The 17,094-nt window shown below is 37.6% G+C and overlaps 1 protein-coding gene across 5 annotated transcripts in view; it reads right to left on the bottom strand.

The window, feature by feature from the left end:
* Positions 1 to 3,318: 3,318 nt before the first annotated feature.
* The window catches only part of gpr63 (G protein-coupled receptor 63), a 161,376-nt gene continuing 147,600 nt past the window's right edge, over positions 3,319 to 17,094 (bottom strand). For all 5 annotated transcript variants that reach the window (XM_087981496.1, XM_087981494.1, XM_043685367.2 and 2 more), the window contains one exon: positions 3,319 to 16,374. In XM_087981496.1, the coding sequence (XP_087837622.1) occupies positions 14,963 to 16,210 (1,248 nt within the window). In that variant the 5' untranslated portion in view covers positions 16,211 to 16,374 and the 3' untranslated portion in view covers positions 3,319 to 14,962. The remainder of the gene's footprint in view (positions 16,375 to 17,094) is intronic.

Below are 17,094 nucleotides of genomic sequence, written 5' to 3' on the forward strand. Positions count from 1 at the left end.
TTTCAACTCTTCCAATATTTTGGATTAGATATTTTATATTAGCAGCTTGGAAAAGAAAATATCTTGCTCAAATGTAGTGTGCTATTTCAAAAATATTTAATGGCATTGTTTTAAAATGGACTCCAGAATAGTGTGAAATTTGTACTTTTCTGATTTGTATATGCAAAGCTTCACAAATATCTATCACAATTATTATGTATCTGAGGCAAATGTAGGATTAAAATTTTACATTAGTTCAGTGAAGTGAATCAACTATATAACTAAGAAATATCCAAAGTAGGTTATGCAAATTATGGTCAGAAGCAAATCATCAGCTGAAAAAATCTTGTATCCTTTAAGTTAAAAATCACACAACACCAGGTTATAGTCCAACAGGTTTAATTGGAAGCACTAGCTTTCGGAGCTTCAATATCTAGTTTTCATGTACTGTTTTAAGCAAGCATTAATGAAGTCTTTTAAAAATATATTTATTAATATAAGCAATGGGCACAAGTTTGGCACCAACACAAAAGAGTCAGAGTTTTCAGGCACTGAAGGGGAACCTTTGGTGCATTCTGTCCATGTTGAGACATCCTTACAGTCCTTACTCTGCCTTGTCAGGCAGCCGATTAGGGTAATGCCACTGAGAAGATTGTGCTGTTGGGCGCACATCAGTAAGTACAGGCCCCAGGGTCTCATTTGGTTCTGATATCTTTCGCGGTTGTCAACCATAATGTCACCAGTGAGAAGATTCTCTACGACTGGAAAGTGTTATCTTGACAGGATTCTGACAATCTACCACATACACCAAGTCAAAGAAAACGTAAACGACACGAACAAAATCATGCGTTTGCAATAAATAGCAAGCCTCCATTATGAACAACAGCTGTTAATGTAAAAGGGTAATTAGTGTATAGAAATTATAAGTGTCAATTTTAAGTGCTGTCATCCAGAATTTATTGTAGCACACAAATATTTCCTCTAATAACAAAGGTCAGCTCAAGGTCAAAATTTGGAAGATTTCTAGGTTATACATTCAAATTAACCATGTGATAATTCCTTACATATTGGATCATTTCTTTACAACTGGCAGATGGAGAGTCAGATTAACATAATCCTATAAATTGTTATAAAAAGAGTTAGAAAAGGTAGTTGCAGAGTTCTGCATACAAGATACCAGTTAAACTCAATACAATGGAAAACTAAACAAAATCTTGGGAAATTGACTGAGCAATCATATCAAAGTATTTAGTGGGGATCTTCAAATATCAACATTAAAAATCTTATTGTTTTAAATTTATATGAATGATTTGGATTTAGGAACTTAAAGCAAATGTACAGATCATACCAAATTATTGAATCTGAGAAACAGCTACTTAAGGAGCTAAAAATGATCACAGGAGTAAGACATTTAGCTCATTGAGAATCCCTACAGTGTGGAAACAGGCCCTTTGGCCCAACAAGTCCACACTGACCCTCTGAAGACTAACCCACCCAGATCCATACACCTACCTTTGACCAATGCACCTAACCTACATATCCCTGAATACTATGGGCAATTTAGCATGGCCAATTCACCTAACCTGCACATCTCTGGTTTGTGGGAGGAAACCCACACAGACACAGGGAGAATGTGCAAACTCCACACAAAAAGTCGCCCAAGGCTGGAATCACACCCAGGTCCCTGGCATTGTGAGGCAGCAGTGCTAACCACTGAGCCATTCCGAATCTGTTTTTAGCAATGAATAAATATTTAAGTAGCCAGACAACTAGCTAATAAACCTTAATGTATAATAAATGCAAAGTCGTACACATAAGAATAAAAAAATGACAAGGTAAGGATGTTGTTAAAGTAACCAAGGAAACTGGTGAAATGCACATGCAGTATAGTAAAAACAAAATTAAAAATTGTTGTAAAGGGTCATTTGACCCAAAATGTTAACTCTGCTTTCTCTCCACAGGCGCTGCCAGACCGGCTGATGTTTTCAGCAATTTCTGGGGGGGTTTTCTGATTTCCAGCTTCTGCAGTTCTTTTGGGTTTTTTTTGTTTCAGGTAGACTTTCATTCTTGAGTGTCTAAATACTGTAGTGTATCAATCAATGTCAGAATGCTTGAGTGTAAAGCTTAAGCTCCATTGTGCTCAAGTCAGCTCAAACATAGGGCTCAATGTACATCTCCCTTCAGTCAGTATCCAGAGTGTGGTGCATGAAAAACACAGCAGGTCAGGCAGCATCCAAGAAGCAGGGGAATCAACGTTTTGGGCATAAGCCTTTCATCAGAAGGGCCTCCTGATGAAGGGCTTATGCCCAAAATGTCAACTCTCCTGCTCCTCAGATGCTGCCTGACCTGCTATGCTTTTCCTGCACTACACTCTCGACTCTGATCTCCAGCATCTGCAGTCCTCACTTTTTCTTCACCCAGAGGCAGGTATGGAGACAGGGTGACATTTTCAGGCAGGAGGCCTTACAGTGAATACCCTATTACCTATCTGCTTCTATCTTGGATGGGGAAGTCAGGTGTGGCATGGGGTAGTGATGTCCCTTGTTCAAAAGCACTCAGTGCCTGGTTGAGTGTTATGTTATCAGGACAATTGAACACTTCAGAACTTGCAAGGGCCTGCTCAGTCATCTCAATGCCTTTTTCTGCATCCCCTTTCAGCCTCTGAATTCAGTGATCCCAGGTACTCCCATCTCACCCTTACAATCCTGTTTCCTGGGTCCTCAGAAATCCTTGGCTCATAGCAAGTGCACTATCTGCAGCTGCCACTGCTCTTGGTTATATTTCCAATAATGTGAGCTGCTGACCATCTGATTTGCTGGCAATTCTCAGGGGTCAGGATTTCTTCCCTCTACTGCTCCCCTTCCCACTTGCAATTGATCCCTCTGGTCTTTAACAGAGGGACATGGGGCTTTCTCCAATTTTCTAACCACCAAGCCACAAGGGAAGACTTTGAAGACACAAACTATTGTTCAGAAAAGAGAACCAGACCCACCTTAGCATCACAGGCCTTAAGGATGAGCTTATAAAGCAGAAGAAATTCAGCTTTACATCCTTGGAATGAATAAATCATACAAAAAAGGATGGTCCACAAAATTATTTCAAATTAAAATAAAAAAGTGGAACAAGTAAACAAAGGTTCAAATAGGTCAAAGGGAACCATAGAACTGATATCACAGAGGTCATCACAAATGATCAAAACAAAGGGCTTTCTATGAGCTATGGAGGCAAAATGAAGTAGTGTTGTGGATAGATATGCCAACTGAAATATAACCCCTCTTATCTGTCTCCATTTGTGGTTATGTAAATAGTGATTAAGAAATGCAAACAGTAAAATTTGCAGAATATCACATTTGTTTTATTGTAAGTCACAGAAACAAACAATTCATCAAGATGAGGTAACCCATGCAACTTAGTCATTTTTGTTCGTAACATCTAAATGAATTATTGAGTAAACTACAAGATTCTACACTGCACCGATACAATATATTTCAATTCAAAAGAAAGAATGGCACACCTACATCATTTAGTATTCACAATAAAGGCTGGGGTCTCTCAGGGAACTAAAAGAAGAAATAAAAATAGTTCAAAGTTTTGAAGCAATCAGCCTTTACATCAAATTGTGACATCTTTCCAAAGTAGTTCTGCAGTAAAAATGTATTTTTTGCACATTCAGCTGCTATTCAACGAATACAAAAAGCACCCTGGTAAGTTCATGTGAATTGCATTCTGACCAAACTTTACTCATTCTAGGGTCTAAAACTAAAAATCTGCACATGATACAGGTACAAAACATTTGAAAATCCAGTACCATTCCCTATGCATTTGATACATGAAATAGATATATTTCCCAAGAATGGTTTAAAGTGCATGCGTAGTAGCTTCTGCAAGTTAAATAACTTGGCTATTTTGGGCTGCAGAGTGCTACCATTCATAGTAATCTCTCTTCATTACATCATCTGTTAAATATAGCCACAATATACCATTTTAAACAAAAACATTAAATGTCATATGAAATGTTTGCTGTATTATTACATCAAAATTCACATTATCACTAGAATTGCAAAGTAAATCATGAATGGTCTCTGTTTCCATAGAGCAAACTACCTTAATGCAACAACTTAACTTCTCAGTAGCAAAGCTTAGAGAATTATCTATTTTTCTTAGTTAAGGCACATAACTGGTGCAGTGTACAGGCAGATTTACTTGCTATGTGTAATATGTAATGTAAGAACATGAGTAAGACACATTAAATATTGCTGCATCACCAGGTTATACTAGATGAATAAAACAAATGCTCCTGTTTCCTGTCAGGGTTAGTGAACTATCTTATGGCATAACAAAAGTGAAGTATTTGTGCCCTTGATGGATTTTCTCATTTAGTACTTCCTGTTCAAGGTACACACTGGATCAAAATCAGGTTGAGAAAATTGATCAGGATGGGTTATTCATACATTAATATGAGATAGAAGTAAAAGGTCAGATTTTGCTGTCAAGTTATTGGAGAGGCTACTGACTTATCCAAAAATAGTACAACTACTTCAGACAAGAGCCAGAGGCAAAGTTAAATGTGAATATCCAGAAGTTGCTGTCTAAATTGCACCATTAACTTTGTGAAACTGTACTTTGTTGATGCCACACTATTAGTATGCTCTGAAGTCATGATGTTGCTGTATTTGCACAGTAGGTACAAAGTAAACACTCACAGATATTTATGCCTAGTAATTACAGGTGTAATTAGTTATTGAGGATAAGCACCGATTTACCATTTAAAATAGTTCTCTTGTACCAAAGAACTTAAATGCCATGCCACACTACTACAGGTTGGTATATATTTCACAAATGTAAAATTAATAATTGTTCAAGTTTTATTTTCTTGGATTTTTTTTTTGTTAAACATCCTTCTTTCCCTCCCTTTCTGTACCTGACTTTTTTTAAAAAAGTTAATTCATGAGAATTGGGTGTCACTAGCCCAGTCAGTATTTATTATCCTGCCTACCTGTCCTTGGGAACATGGTAGTGAACTGTCTTGACCTGCTGCAATCCATTTAACATTCAATTTGTGTCTCTAATTAATATCCCTACTTCAACTTCTCAGTCCTCTTCTGCTCATTTCACAATTTTCAAATGAATTAGTTAAGGAGATACCTTCTTGCTCAAGTTTTAGTAAATAGCACTAGAGGAAAAGTTATCTGAACAAAATGCACATTTTGCAACATAGTGGGAAGAGTTGTTTTAAACTGAAGGGTAATTTTAATCAACTTGTACAAACATGTTACGACACATACTTGCAGTAGGTGACAATTGAACCTAGACTTTCTGGTTCAAGAGTACAGGGTTAGATTTAACTGACAGCAGACACTGTTGGATAGTTTGCTCAGCAAAACCTGGCAGTGTGTGTAAGTCAGTAAAAATGGATTAGCACATTTCCATCATATAATTCTTATTAACAGTCTGTATTTGTTAAGCATTTTGTGTTTTCATTTAAGATTTGTAACATTTCAGTTTCTTTTCCTTTTTAATAGGGTAATTGTAGCTTGCTCATGTTATTTATTGGAAACAGCTGCTGATTATGCAGATATCTTGGGCAGATTAACCCGTATGATAGTAAGGGGATCAATCCAGTATATTTAAAAGCAAATAATTTAAAGTACATTTGTTTTGGAGTTCCTACTGACTTTAGGAATAGATTTTTTTACTAATCTTTTACGTGATACATCTAACATATGCCAAATCATTAGTCACGCTGAAGATGATAAATTAATAGGTCAGATGAAGTGATCTGTGGTACAAACAACTACACAATGCTCATTCAGGATTATGGTTCAAGGTTCAGATTTGTGCTGTTACTCAGGAAAAAAAACATTGTTTTTAAATATTCCTAGTTACTGCAAATCCAATTTTGTATTTAAAACCATACAGTTAACTCTGTACTATTCCATAAAACAGATCTAGCCATTTATAGTTCAAATCACAACTTGGTATAGCATTCATTCTTTGAGCTACATTTGTTAAAACCATCAGTCTGGGTCATGTGGTTTATTCAGTCATATGGAAAAAGAAAGACAATAAATGTTGTTCAACTGTATAGATATTGTACAGATAAAAGTCACATTCTAATTACAGTGTAAGGACTAATTTACAACAATAACTCTAACAAAAATGTCATGTGCAAAAACTCAAAGTTTAACAATGTGCAAAGATGCATAGATATTACATTGTACATGTGGAACTTCAAACTGTGAGGAAGCAAGATTTAATACAGCCTGGCTATTGACTATGTCCCACTGCATGATGAACCTAACTCCAGCGATTAAGTACAAATGGTGGTTCCTACATGAAACACAGCAGAGATCCATCGTGATATCCAATAGACTGTTCAGTCCATTCCAGATATTGTAGTGGCATCAACATAATACTATTATACATCCAGGGAAGAAGACTGTGTTTAATTTGAAAAGGACTAAACTAAAATCTTTTTCCAAGTTGTGAAGCAATTTGTTTTTACAACATTATTCATCTTGTGCTCAAAGCCCTATTCAAATCCTCTTTTTGCTACAGTAACAATTTTATGCTACAAATAATACAGATCTATGAATGTATTATAAACTCAAAAAATACATTTTGCAGCAAATATCAATTTTAAAGGTTCACATGGCTTCCTGACAGCCTTGGTTCAGGGTCAACAGTCACTTCTCATTTTATTTCATTTCCATTTTTGTGACGTCTTTTGGATAAAATCAATTGTAAAACCTCCTTCAATTCAGCTTTTGACTGTGATGCAAACTGATTTTCATAAGCCATCACTAATGATCCTGGGCTCAAGCCCATACTGGAAATTTAAGTATATAGATAAAAGATTGACACTTCAGTGCATTACTAAGGAAGTTTCTAAGAGAAGAAAGATGAAAATTAGCTCATGAAGGAGAATGGAGGAAATTCTCCCAGAGTCCCCGACAGTATTTATTACTTAACTAATGACCAAAGCAGATAATCTAATAATGTGGTTTATTATTACTTATGGGACCTTACTGTGCACACATTGTCTGGTGTGTTTTTTGCATCACAACAGTAAATAAACTTCAATAGTACTTTATTAGGTATAAAGCACTGTGGATGATCCTGTGATCATGATGGGCACTATAACAATGCAGATTCTTTTTTTTAAACAGGTAGCTCGATGCTGTGTATCTCTTGCCTTCACAGCTAGAATGACAATGGCAAGAGTAGCCAAGGACCTCAAAATTAAAAGAAAGAAAAGGGAATCTGGAAATGAACTGTTTGCATCTGATACTCTAGTTTCTTTAAAGAGATTTCAACTTCACAACAGATTTACAATTTTGTCAAATTAATATTGGAAGTCCTCTTCAATTTTTCATAATTTTGTGGACATTGCTTTTCCAAATATCCCATTGCAACATAACCTAGTTGTTGCAAAAATGGAAACTGGATCAAATGCTAAAAGTAATCACTTTTCCATTAGTGAAGTATATTATTTATTTTAGATACTTTTAGACAACGGCTGTGTTGCAATTTTTTGTAGACCGAATTTTCATAGCTTATTCTTGTTCACATCTTTCATGAAATGTCTCAATTTCTCAGTGCAATGTACTCATCACTTTGATTACTGCTTAATTATATATTGTTGTGAGACAGGTAAAATGCAGTCATCAACTTTCACAAATTCTTGCAGACTGAATTTATTTACTTTTGCTAGCCTGTTAGTCAGGATACTGGGATGATTTTCCTGTTCCTGATTTCTGATAATGCCACAGGAACCAGGAAGGTGGACAAGACCGCACCAGAGAGATGGAATATTTGGCATTGCAGTACCTCAATTTATGATAACCTAGGTCAGTGCTTGAATGCATGACCTTCAAGTTCAGGCAAAGAGGATTACCAGGGAGTTAAAGTAGTACTCCTTATGCCTTGGTCGTACTCCCCTTATGGGTCACATTTTTTTTTAACTTCCTGATTGCATTTGAAACCAAGTGTACATTGTTATTTTATACTGACTGAAGTCTACAGTTTATACCAGAGAAACAACTTGTGTTTAAGACCTTGAAATATCCCAAAGCAGTTTACAACCAATTAAATACTTTTTGTAATATCAAAGTCTTGAAAATGCCTTCAGCTGATTCCTCAAAGCCTTAAAACAAGCTTTTCAAAAACTTAATTGTAAAACCATCAGCCACAATCTTATTGACTGGAGGAGCAGGCTTCAAGGATCAAATGTTACTGAGGTCAATCATCCTTTCCTTTGCAATAAGCCTAACACTAAAATCCAAAATGTTATTTAAAACTTTGCCCGTTAATATACAGTAGGAAAGTCAATACTGTTTACTCCTTTTTTATTCATTTTTGGACAGTTTGAATCATGTCATAGTTCAGCATTACATCCAGCAATTTTTCTTCTTAGATCCTTCAATGTCCACATTCTTACTTTTTAGAAAGTTGATGGTGAGAATTTGGTTGAATATTTCAGTGGCTATCAAGCTTCCAAAGTAGCCAAGAGGGTGTCTCAAGATGGAAGAGTTTGGATTGAATTTACTGCAAGATCCTATTATGGTCAAAGACCTGGAATACTTGCTCGGAAGAGCTTTTGAGAAGACAATTACATTGCCTGTTGGTGCTCTTTAAAGATGTTGAATGCCATTTTACTGGTAAGGCATAATCCCTTTCTCTCTACCTAGAGGTGCTTTCACACACCTCTGAATGATTTCTTTTTTAAAACCCCACCCTAAAATCAATGGTGTTGAACACATAATAGTAACGAGCTGAAAAGGAGTAAAGCAGTTGTTGCAGAAGATTGCTGTCTTCTGTCATTATGTTTGTGCCTAGGTGTCCTTGTAGAAAGAGCATGTGATGTCCATCAATGCTCTCGAAGCCTTTAGAGAGGGGTAGGAACTACAGGACACAGTGCTTTATTTTCCCCTCCAACTCTAGTTTGATTTCATCTCTTTCCCTCTTTCCATCCTATTCCCTCAATTTTGATAGTTTGCGCTGCCTTTAATGGGTTTTATATGTAAATATTGAATTAGTGACATGGGTGTTCTTACTAGTGGTGGTTGGTAGTATTCAAAAAGCACAGAAGATTGCTGAAAGCCACTCTTGCCTTTCGCTGTTCCCTTACTGATTGGCATTCTCTCATAAGATGTGGGCATCAGAGAGATGGTTAAAAAAACGCCAGCCTTGTCTAATTGCCCTTGAACTGTGTAGCTTTGTAGAGCCATGATTAGTTTGGGACCAACCACATTGCTAAGGATCTGGAGTTACACATAGGCCAAACAAGGTTAAGGACGGCAAATTTCCTTCCCTACATGGCATGAGTGAATCAAATGGATTTTATGACAATCAACAATAGCTTAATGTGCATCATCACCAAAACTAGCTTTATATTGTGCATTTCTTAACTGAAATCAAATTCCACTAGCTGCTATGGTGGGAAATAATCCCATGCCCCCAGAGCCATAGCCTGGACCTCTAGCTTACTAATCTAGTGACATCACAATTGTATCACCATCTTCTCACCAATTGACTATATTCCATTTCAGAAGGGTTTTTTTGAAACAGACCAAAAGACTTTCTTGGTGACTTTGTCAATACTTCAACCACTATCTATGTTTATCCTAGATATTACATCAAGATTTCAGCCAAGATGAATGACTGCTGGTCACTACCATACTGGACACATTATTACTGTCAGCAGGGGAAAAGGACTGTTGAGTCATAAATATCTTCTTGGAGCTGCCAACACACTGCATGAGGAGTAGTGGGAGAATTAGGAAGTCATATTAAGGTCATTGGTGAGGCCTCTTCTGGAGTACTCTGTCCAGTTCTGGTTGCCCTGTTATAGGAAGGATATTATTAAGTTTGAGAGGGTTCAGAAGAGATTTACCAAGGTTATGCCAGGTATGGAAGGCTTGAGTTATAAAGAAAGGCTGAATAGGCTGGGTTTTTTTTTTACTCGCGCACACGAGGCTGAGAGGTGACCTTATAGAGGTTTATAAAATCATGAGCGGTATAAATGGGATTAATGGCAGGTGTGTATTCCCTAGGGTGGGGGATCTCAAGACTAAGGGGCATATTGTTAAGATGAGAGGAGAGAGATTCAAAAAAGACATGAGGTGCAAATTTGTTTTTACACAGAGGGTGATTCGTGTGTGGAATGAACTTGTTCAGAAAGTGGTGGATGTGGGCACAGTTACAAGATTTCAAAGACACTTTGTTAAGTATATGAATAGGAAGGATTTGGAGGGATATGGGTCCAGGAGCAGGCAATGGGATTGATATAGCTTGGGATTATGTTCGGCATGGACTGGTTGGACTGAAGGGTCTGTTTCTGTTTCTGTTCTGACACAAAGACCCAGACATTGCAGCACATCTAACACTGCAATGCCTGCTGCAGTCAAGATCACAACAGCACTTAATTCTTGTGTGACTGAAATCACACAGGCTGCCAAAAGTCACATATTGCAATCTCATAATGGTGGCATTGACCCAGCAATGTGTAACACTTTCCAGGTATGTCCTGTCCAATTCAGTCAATGCCTACTCTCAATCATCAGTAAAGGCATCTTTGACAATGTTATCAAACTGCAATTACTCAGCAACAATCTGTCCAACAAAGCTCTGGTTATTTATTTTTTGCCAGGGCTGATTTGGCTCCTGACTTTATTAGTGTCTTGGTCCATTTTTTGATATTAGTTTATAGGATGTTGGTATCTCTGGCAAAGCTCGCATGTTTTCCCCATGCTTAATTACCCTTGAACTGAATGGCTTGCTCAACCATTCTGGAAGGCATTCAAGTTAGCTGTGTGGATCTGGAGTCACATGTAGCTCACAGCTTGCATGGATGGCATATTTCATTGTGTGAAGGACGTTAGTGAACCAGAATTTTTTTTTGACTATCAATAGTTGTCATAGTTGCCATTGCTGTATCCAGCTTTATATATCAGATTTATTCATTGATTTTAAATTCCGCAAGACGTCTATCAGGGGAATTGAACCCATGCCCCCGTAGCATTATCTTGGATCTCTGGATTATGAGGCCAGTGGCATGACCACTAAAATAGACTACCATCTCCTCCAGAAACATGGTCAAAAGAATTGAACTCAAGAGGTAAGTATGATGTAAATGACTCAAGGCAGCACTTGATTGAGTATGCCATTAAGAAACCCTGGCAAAACTAAATTCAATGACAATAGAATGACAATCACTCCAACTTGAGTTTGAGACAAGTTGAACACAAATTTTGGTTGTTGGAAAGTCAACCATCACAGTCCCAGGACATCGTCTGCAGGAATTCCTTCGGGTAGTGACCAAGGCCCAACCATTTTCAGCTAAGCTCCATTTTAAGGTCAGCAATGCGGCTATTCACTAACAACCGAACAATGTTCAACTCCAGTTGGGACTCCTCAGATACTGATGCAGTGGATTCTGGATTAGTGGTGCTGGAAGAACACAGCAGTTCAGACAGCATTCAAGGAGCATTACTGATGCAGTCCCTATTCAAATGCTGCAAAACCTGGACTGCATTCAAGCTTGGGGGTGATAATTGGCAAGTAACATTCATGCCACAAATGGCCAGGCAATGACCATTTCCAACAAGAAAGAATCTGATGATTTCTCCTCAAATTTCAATCACATTGCTATTGTTGATTTCCACACCTTGGACATTCTGTGGCTACCAAAGCTGATCAGAGTTTGGAAATGCTGCTCCTGGCACTCTAAAGCATGTCGCAATCTACAAGTCAGGAATGGAATTCTCTCAACGTATCTTGATGTGACTGGTCATAGAGTAATAGAGATGTACAGCATGGAAACAGACCCTTCGGTCCAACCCGTCCATGCCGAACAAGCATCCCAACCCAATCTAATCCCACCTGCCAGCATCTGGCCCATATCCCTCCAAACTCTTTCTATTCATATACCCATTCAAATGCCTTTTAAATGTTGCAATTGTACCAGCCTCCACCACTTCTTCTGGCAGCTCATTCCATACACGTACCGCCCTCAGTGTGAAAACGTTGCCCCGTAGGTCTCTTTTATATCTAGCTGTTCAATACCATTTAAGCCAAAACCACTGACATGATCTGAACTCTATCCACCAATTTAAACATTCAGTCTCCAACATCAATTCACAGAAGCGGTACCATCTACAAAATGCACTGCAGCAGTTCACCAAGTACCTTCAACATCACCTACCAATCCCACAAGCTCCATTACCTAGATGGAACAGAGAAACAGATGCATGGGAACACCACTGTCTGCAAGCCCCACTCCAAGTCACACACCATCCCACTTGGAACAATGTCACTATGCATTCATTGTCACTGTGCCAATATCCTGGAACTCTCTCCTTACTAGCACTGTGGAAATATTTTAACTTCACCAACTACAGTCACTCAAGGCGACAGCTTACGATCACATTTTCAAAAGGTTACCAGGGATAGGTAACAAACACTGGCCTTGCTCACATCCAATGAAAGAATAAAAATAAAGCTTTTTGTTTAAAATAAGACTTCAAGGTAGTCTTCTGTATGAGGGCATTAACAATTTATTTCCAGGCCCAGCAACTAACGTACCTGGGAGTCTTCAGCCACACTTACTGGTTTCTTCAATAGGGTTGAGGATGGGTAGAAGTTAACATCCCACAATGTTCTCCCAGCCATGTAAAGAACTACTCAAAAAACTAGACCCCCAGCTGACTGAGATAACTGGTTCCAGCAAGAGATTAGAAACAAGAGTTTTATGGAAGATATGTCATAGCAATACCACTATTATTTTCATGACTTTGTGTTTAAATTTACAGCTTCCATAGAATTGGGGATTAACGCAAAGTACTGATTGGGATTCATATAATAACCTCTCTGGAGCAGAATGCTCACAGGTTGATTCTTAGATTCGTCCAATAGCCTAAGGCTTAGCCAGAGTCAAACTTCTAACTTGGTTAATATTCCGACTTATTTGAACATTCCTTTACAAAGCATGAATAATTAGAATGACTTATATTTGTGAGACTTTCCACATTGGTGCAAGTGGCAACTATGGTTCAGTGCTGTATATGCAACTCTAGTCAGACTGTTGTGCATGCAAGTTCCACTCTACAGTGGGGCACAATATTTTGGCTGATATTTTAGTACAGATTGAGGGATTCCTGCATTATTGGAGACACTATCTTTCTGACAGGAAATAAAAGTAAGATCGTGTTTGTTGTCCCGTGATCCCATGCTACCATTTACAGAAATGCAGGGCAGTTCATCAGCCTGGCCCACCTGTGCTTCTCAATTAACTTCAATGAAACCGATTCTCTGGTTATTACCACCATTACTGATGTGGGACATTGCTAAGTGTAAATTAGATGCTGAAGTTTCTACAATAATGGCTATATTTAAAAGTACTTAAACAAAAACAGAAATTGCTGGAGAAACTCAACAGAATTTCTGAACCGAATTCTGAAGAATAGTCACAGAACCCAAAACATTGACTCTGCTTTCTCTTCACAGATGCGGTCAGATCTGTTGAGTTTCTCAAGCAATTTCTGTTTTTGTTTCATATTTCCAGCATCCACGGTTTTTCACTTTTTGTTTAACAGTATTTAATTGGTTGCAAATACTTTTGGAGGTCCTGAGGCAATGACAAGTGCCATATGAATGCAATTCTTTATTTTCCTTTCTTTCTTTAATGTCTGCTATTTGTTCAGGAACGTAATATTGCAGAGTTGATTGGTCCCTGCTAAGCAAGTGATCACAGCACAAAGTATCTAGTAAGGACCATCCAGAAATCAGTTTCAAACATTAAGTTTGTATGTGCATGCAATTACAAAACAATATAAATTGATCTATTGAAAACTCTCAAAGAAATATGGATCACACAGAAATGAAACTAATTAAAATTTTAAAAATTGATTACATTCTGTACTTGGAATTTACAAGCAAGGTTACCAAAGTTCTGCCCTCACTTTTAATCAAAAGACAATCATTCCTAACTGCACAGGCCAACTTGTGCTGCTTAAGAGAAAGCACAAATATAACTTGTCATTATTAATAATAACGGTGTTTTCAGCATAATCTTGGAAACCAAATATGTAAATTACTACAGATAATAAAACACTATCCAACACAATATAGACTAAGAAAGCTCTTCTTTGCTCTGAATAAAGAAACATTTTAAACCACAATTCTCTTTTACATATTTCCAGAGTATATGTATCTTTAAGTTATTACTGATATTTATGCAAATGTACAGAACCACATGATTTTTAAGCAAAATCAACCCACACCAGAACTGAAAATTGGATAATTCTTCATAATAAATTCATTATTCCCTGAGTGTACTGCATGGACCAAGTTGGCAATAAAACACTCATTCAAGCAGTTCTATGTAAAAATAAAGTTATTCTTATGCGTTACAGTGAAACAAGCTAACTACATGTATTACGTTGTGTTAAATATCAATTCTCAATTGCACAGCAGCAGACCAAATGATCTCTAGTTCTTAAAATAATTTCATAAACCAAGCATTTTTTGTTTCTTCCAGGGAAAATCAGAAATAAAGTAGTTAACATATAGTGCTCATTTTTGTCTTTATATAGCCTGAGAGGTCAATTGTGCTTAATTAATATTAATAATAAAGGTCAGTCCATTTAGTGGTCAGAACACAAGACACTGAATTGCACATTCTCACTAAAGTTAGCAGCATCAAACCAATGAACAACAATTCACAAGCTTTGAAGCAGAGCTTGACTGAATTTTACAAAGTATCCAAAAAGTATACAAATTGCACGGGTATTAGTTTCAAATTTACACAGTAAAAACATTCATTCACTATTTTAAAGAAATGTTTGCAACTACAGAGAATGTAGCTCCATCTATATTTAAAATTTTGTGTTTTTAAGAAGGAGGAAATCTTGGGGAAATTAATTGGCAAGTTGTGTGATGGCAGTAAAGAAGATATTTAAAACAAAATATCAGGTCTTCTATCTTAAACCACAGATCGATGCTCTCCACAAACGTAAATGGCACTTGGACGAATTCGCCTTCTAGTACGTCCTGGCAGCTGTGGCAAGAACTTAAAGGTTTTTGGCATCAGCTCTAAGCAAGCATCACGGAATTTTTTAATCCTCCAATAGTAAATTAATGGGTTGAGTGCAGATTTGAGGTAGGTTAACCAAAGGAGCCACGTGCTTATCTCAAAAAAGTTACCTTTATGATAAAAACTACTGCTGAAAGTAGAAACAAGGCTGTATGTGGTGAATGGCGCTGAGCAGAAGGTGAAGACAATGAAGAGGATCAGGATGGTAGTGAAGGCACGTGTTTTGAAGCTCATGTCAATGCTTAGTTGGCAGGGTCTCTGCAGGCTCATGAGTCCAAGCTTACTGGCTTGGCCCAAACAAATGCTATCTGAGCTGCTATGGATCCGAATGGCATTATGCCGGACCGTGTTGAGGATACCCATGAAAGAGTACAACATCAGCATGAATGGGATGAAGAAGAACATAATTATTATTAACAAAACATAAGCCCGATAACCAGAATCTGTAGAATATCCAAATACGCACTGTGGAGCGCGAGGTGGCACTGGCAGATGTGGACTACCAACGGCAAGGGGAAAGGCCATACAAAAAGCCATACCCCATGAGATGGCAATGAGCAGCTTAGCACGATAGGGGTTCAATTTGTCTTGACGTTGAACTATGATGAGAAAGCGATCAATGCTAATTATAAGCAAGATAACAACTCCCTCTATCACAAAAAGCCAGAAAAACATGGCAGACACTCTGCAAAAAATATCACCAAAGATCCAATGTGTAGTATTAACAGTGATGAGCGCAAAGGGCATATTCATTACAGCAAGCATCATGTCTGCAAAGGCTAAACTCGCCAGAAGGATATTAATAGCTGATCGCATGGCTGCTTTCTGATAGACCATGAGACAGACAATAAAGTTTCCCAGGAAAGAAATTAAAGCTATTACCACTAGAACGGCAGAAAGGAAGATCTGCACAGGAAGGCCTATCCCCCCATAGACTGACTGAGTGGGAATTGCTGTGCTGTTTTCCATGGAATTACCTTCTGCAGTTTTGTAAGTGGCAGATCCTTCAGCAACAGAGAGTTCCATCTCATTGTGAATTACAGCATGTGCTGAAGAGTTGAAATAGGTATGTTCAGAATTGACAATTGTGCTATTTGAGGTCCCTGCATGTGCAGTCAAAAGTGGAGAATAAACCATTATACTAGGACCAATGGCCAAACTGTAAAGACGTCATCTTTCACCACCAATCAAGGACAAATCGTGACTGTTACATGTTGGTCAGAATGGCAGGTTCTTCAAGAAGCTGTACAGTTACCAACTGTCACTGATTAGAGTATTACTGGTTTCCAAAGTTTCAGAATCTGGAAAAGATAAAGGAAGATACATCAATGCAATGACTAGTATTCTTCTTTCATACTTTGTTACCACATAGCAAACTCACATTCTCAATCAAGTTTAAGTCCAAAACATTTGGATAAGTACGTAAATGAAAAAGGTTTAGAGGGCGATGGGCCAAATGCAGGGACATAAGACTAATTTAGTTTGGGAACATAGTTGGATCAAAGGGTCTGTTTCCATGCTGCACGACTATTTCTTAGCACAAGATGCCATTATTACTTGTAACCTGACAAATTCTGAAGCACGAGAACAGCATTGCCATTAGGAGCCTAGACAGGAAATACTACACTGTAGAAAGATGTATTCCATTCCCTTCCTCAGATGGTGATGAGGGTTAGGCCTATTTACAGGCCAAAATCCATCTTGCATCGGTATACTTAACTATCACTATCAGTTTTACTGAAAGTACTGATTATTGCCATTTTTGAAAAAATAAATCATGCACAGAAATAAATCATGTAAACAAAACTGGATAATTGTTACTTTTTCCATTTTCTAGGAAAAAGCAAGTTGGACCAGAAAATCATCACTAATGGTCTAAGGGGAATCCCCACTTCATAAGAGCCAGTCAGAAATTCTACTCATAAATTTCACATTTACTTTGAGACTCATCATACAATGGGTTTCTACACATGTTTCAAACCAGCCACATTATTAAAAAACTTTCAAGAGCCAAAAGAATG

This window comes from Chiloscyllium plagiosum, unplaced genomic scaffold, assembly GCF_037043375.1.
Source record: "Chiloscyllium plagiosum isolate Xiang-an unplaced genomic scaffold, Cpla_swu_hap1 HiC_scaffold_3, whole genome shotgun sequence".
NCBI lineage: Eukaryota > Metazoa > Chordata > Chondrichthyes > Orectolobiformes > Hemiscylliidae > Chiloscyllium > Chiloscyllium plagiosum.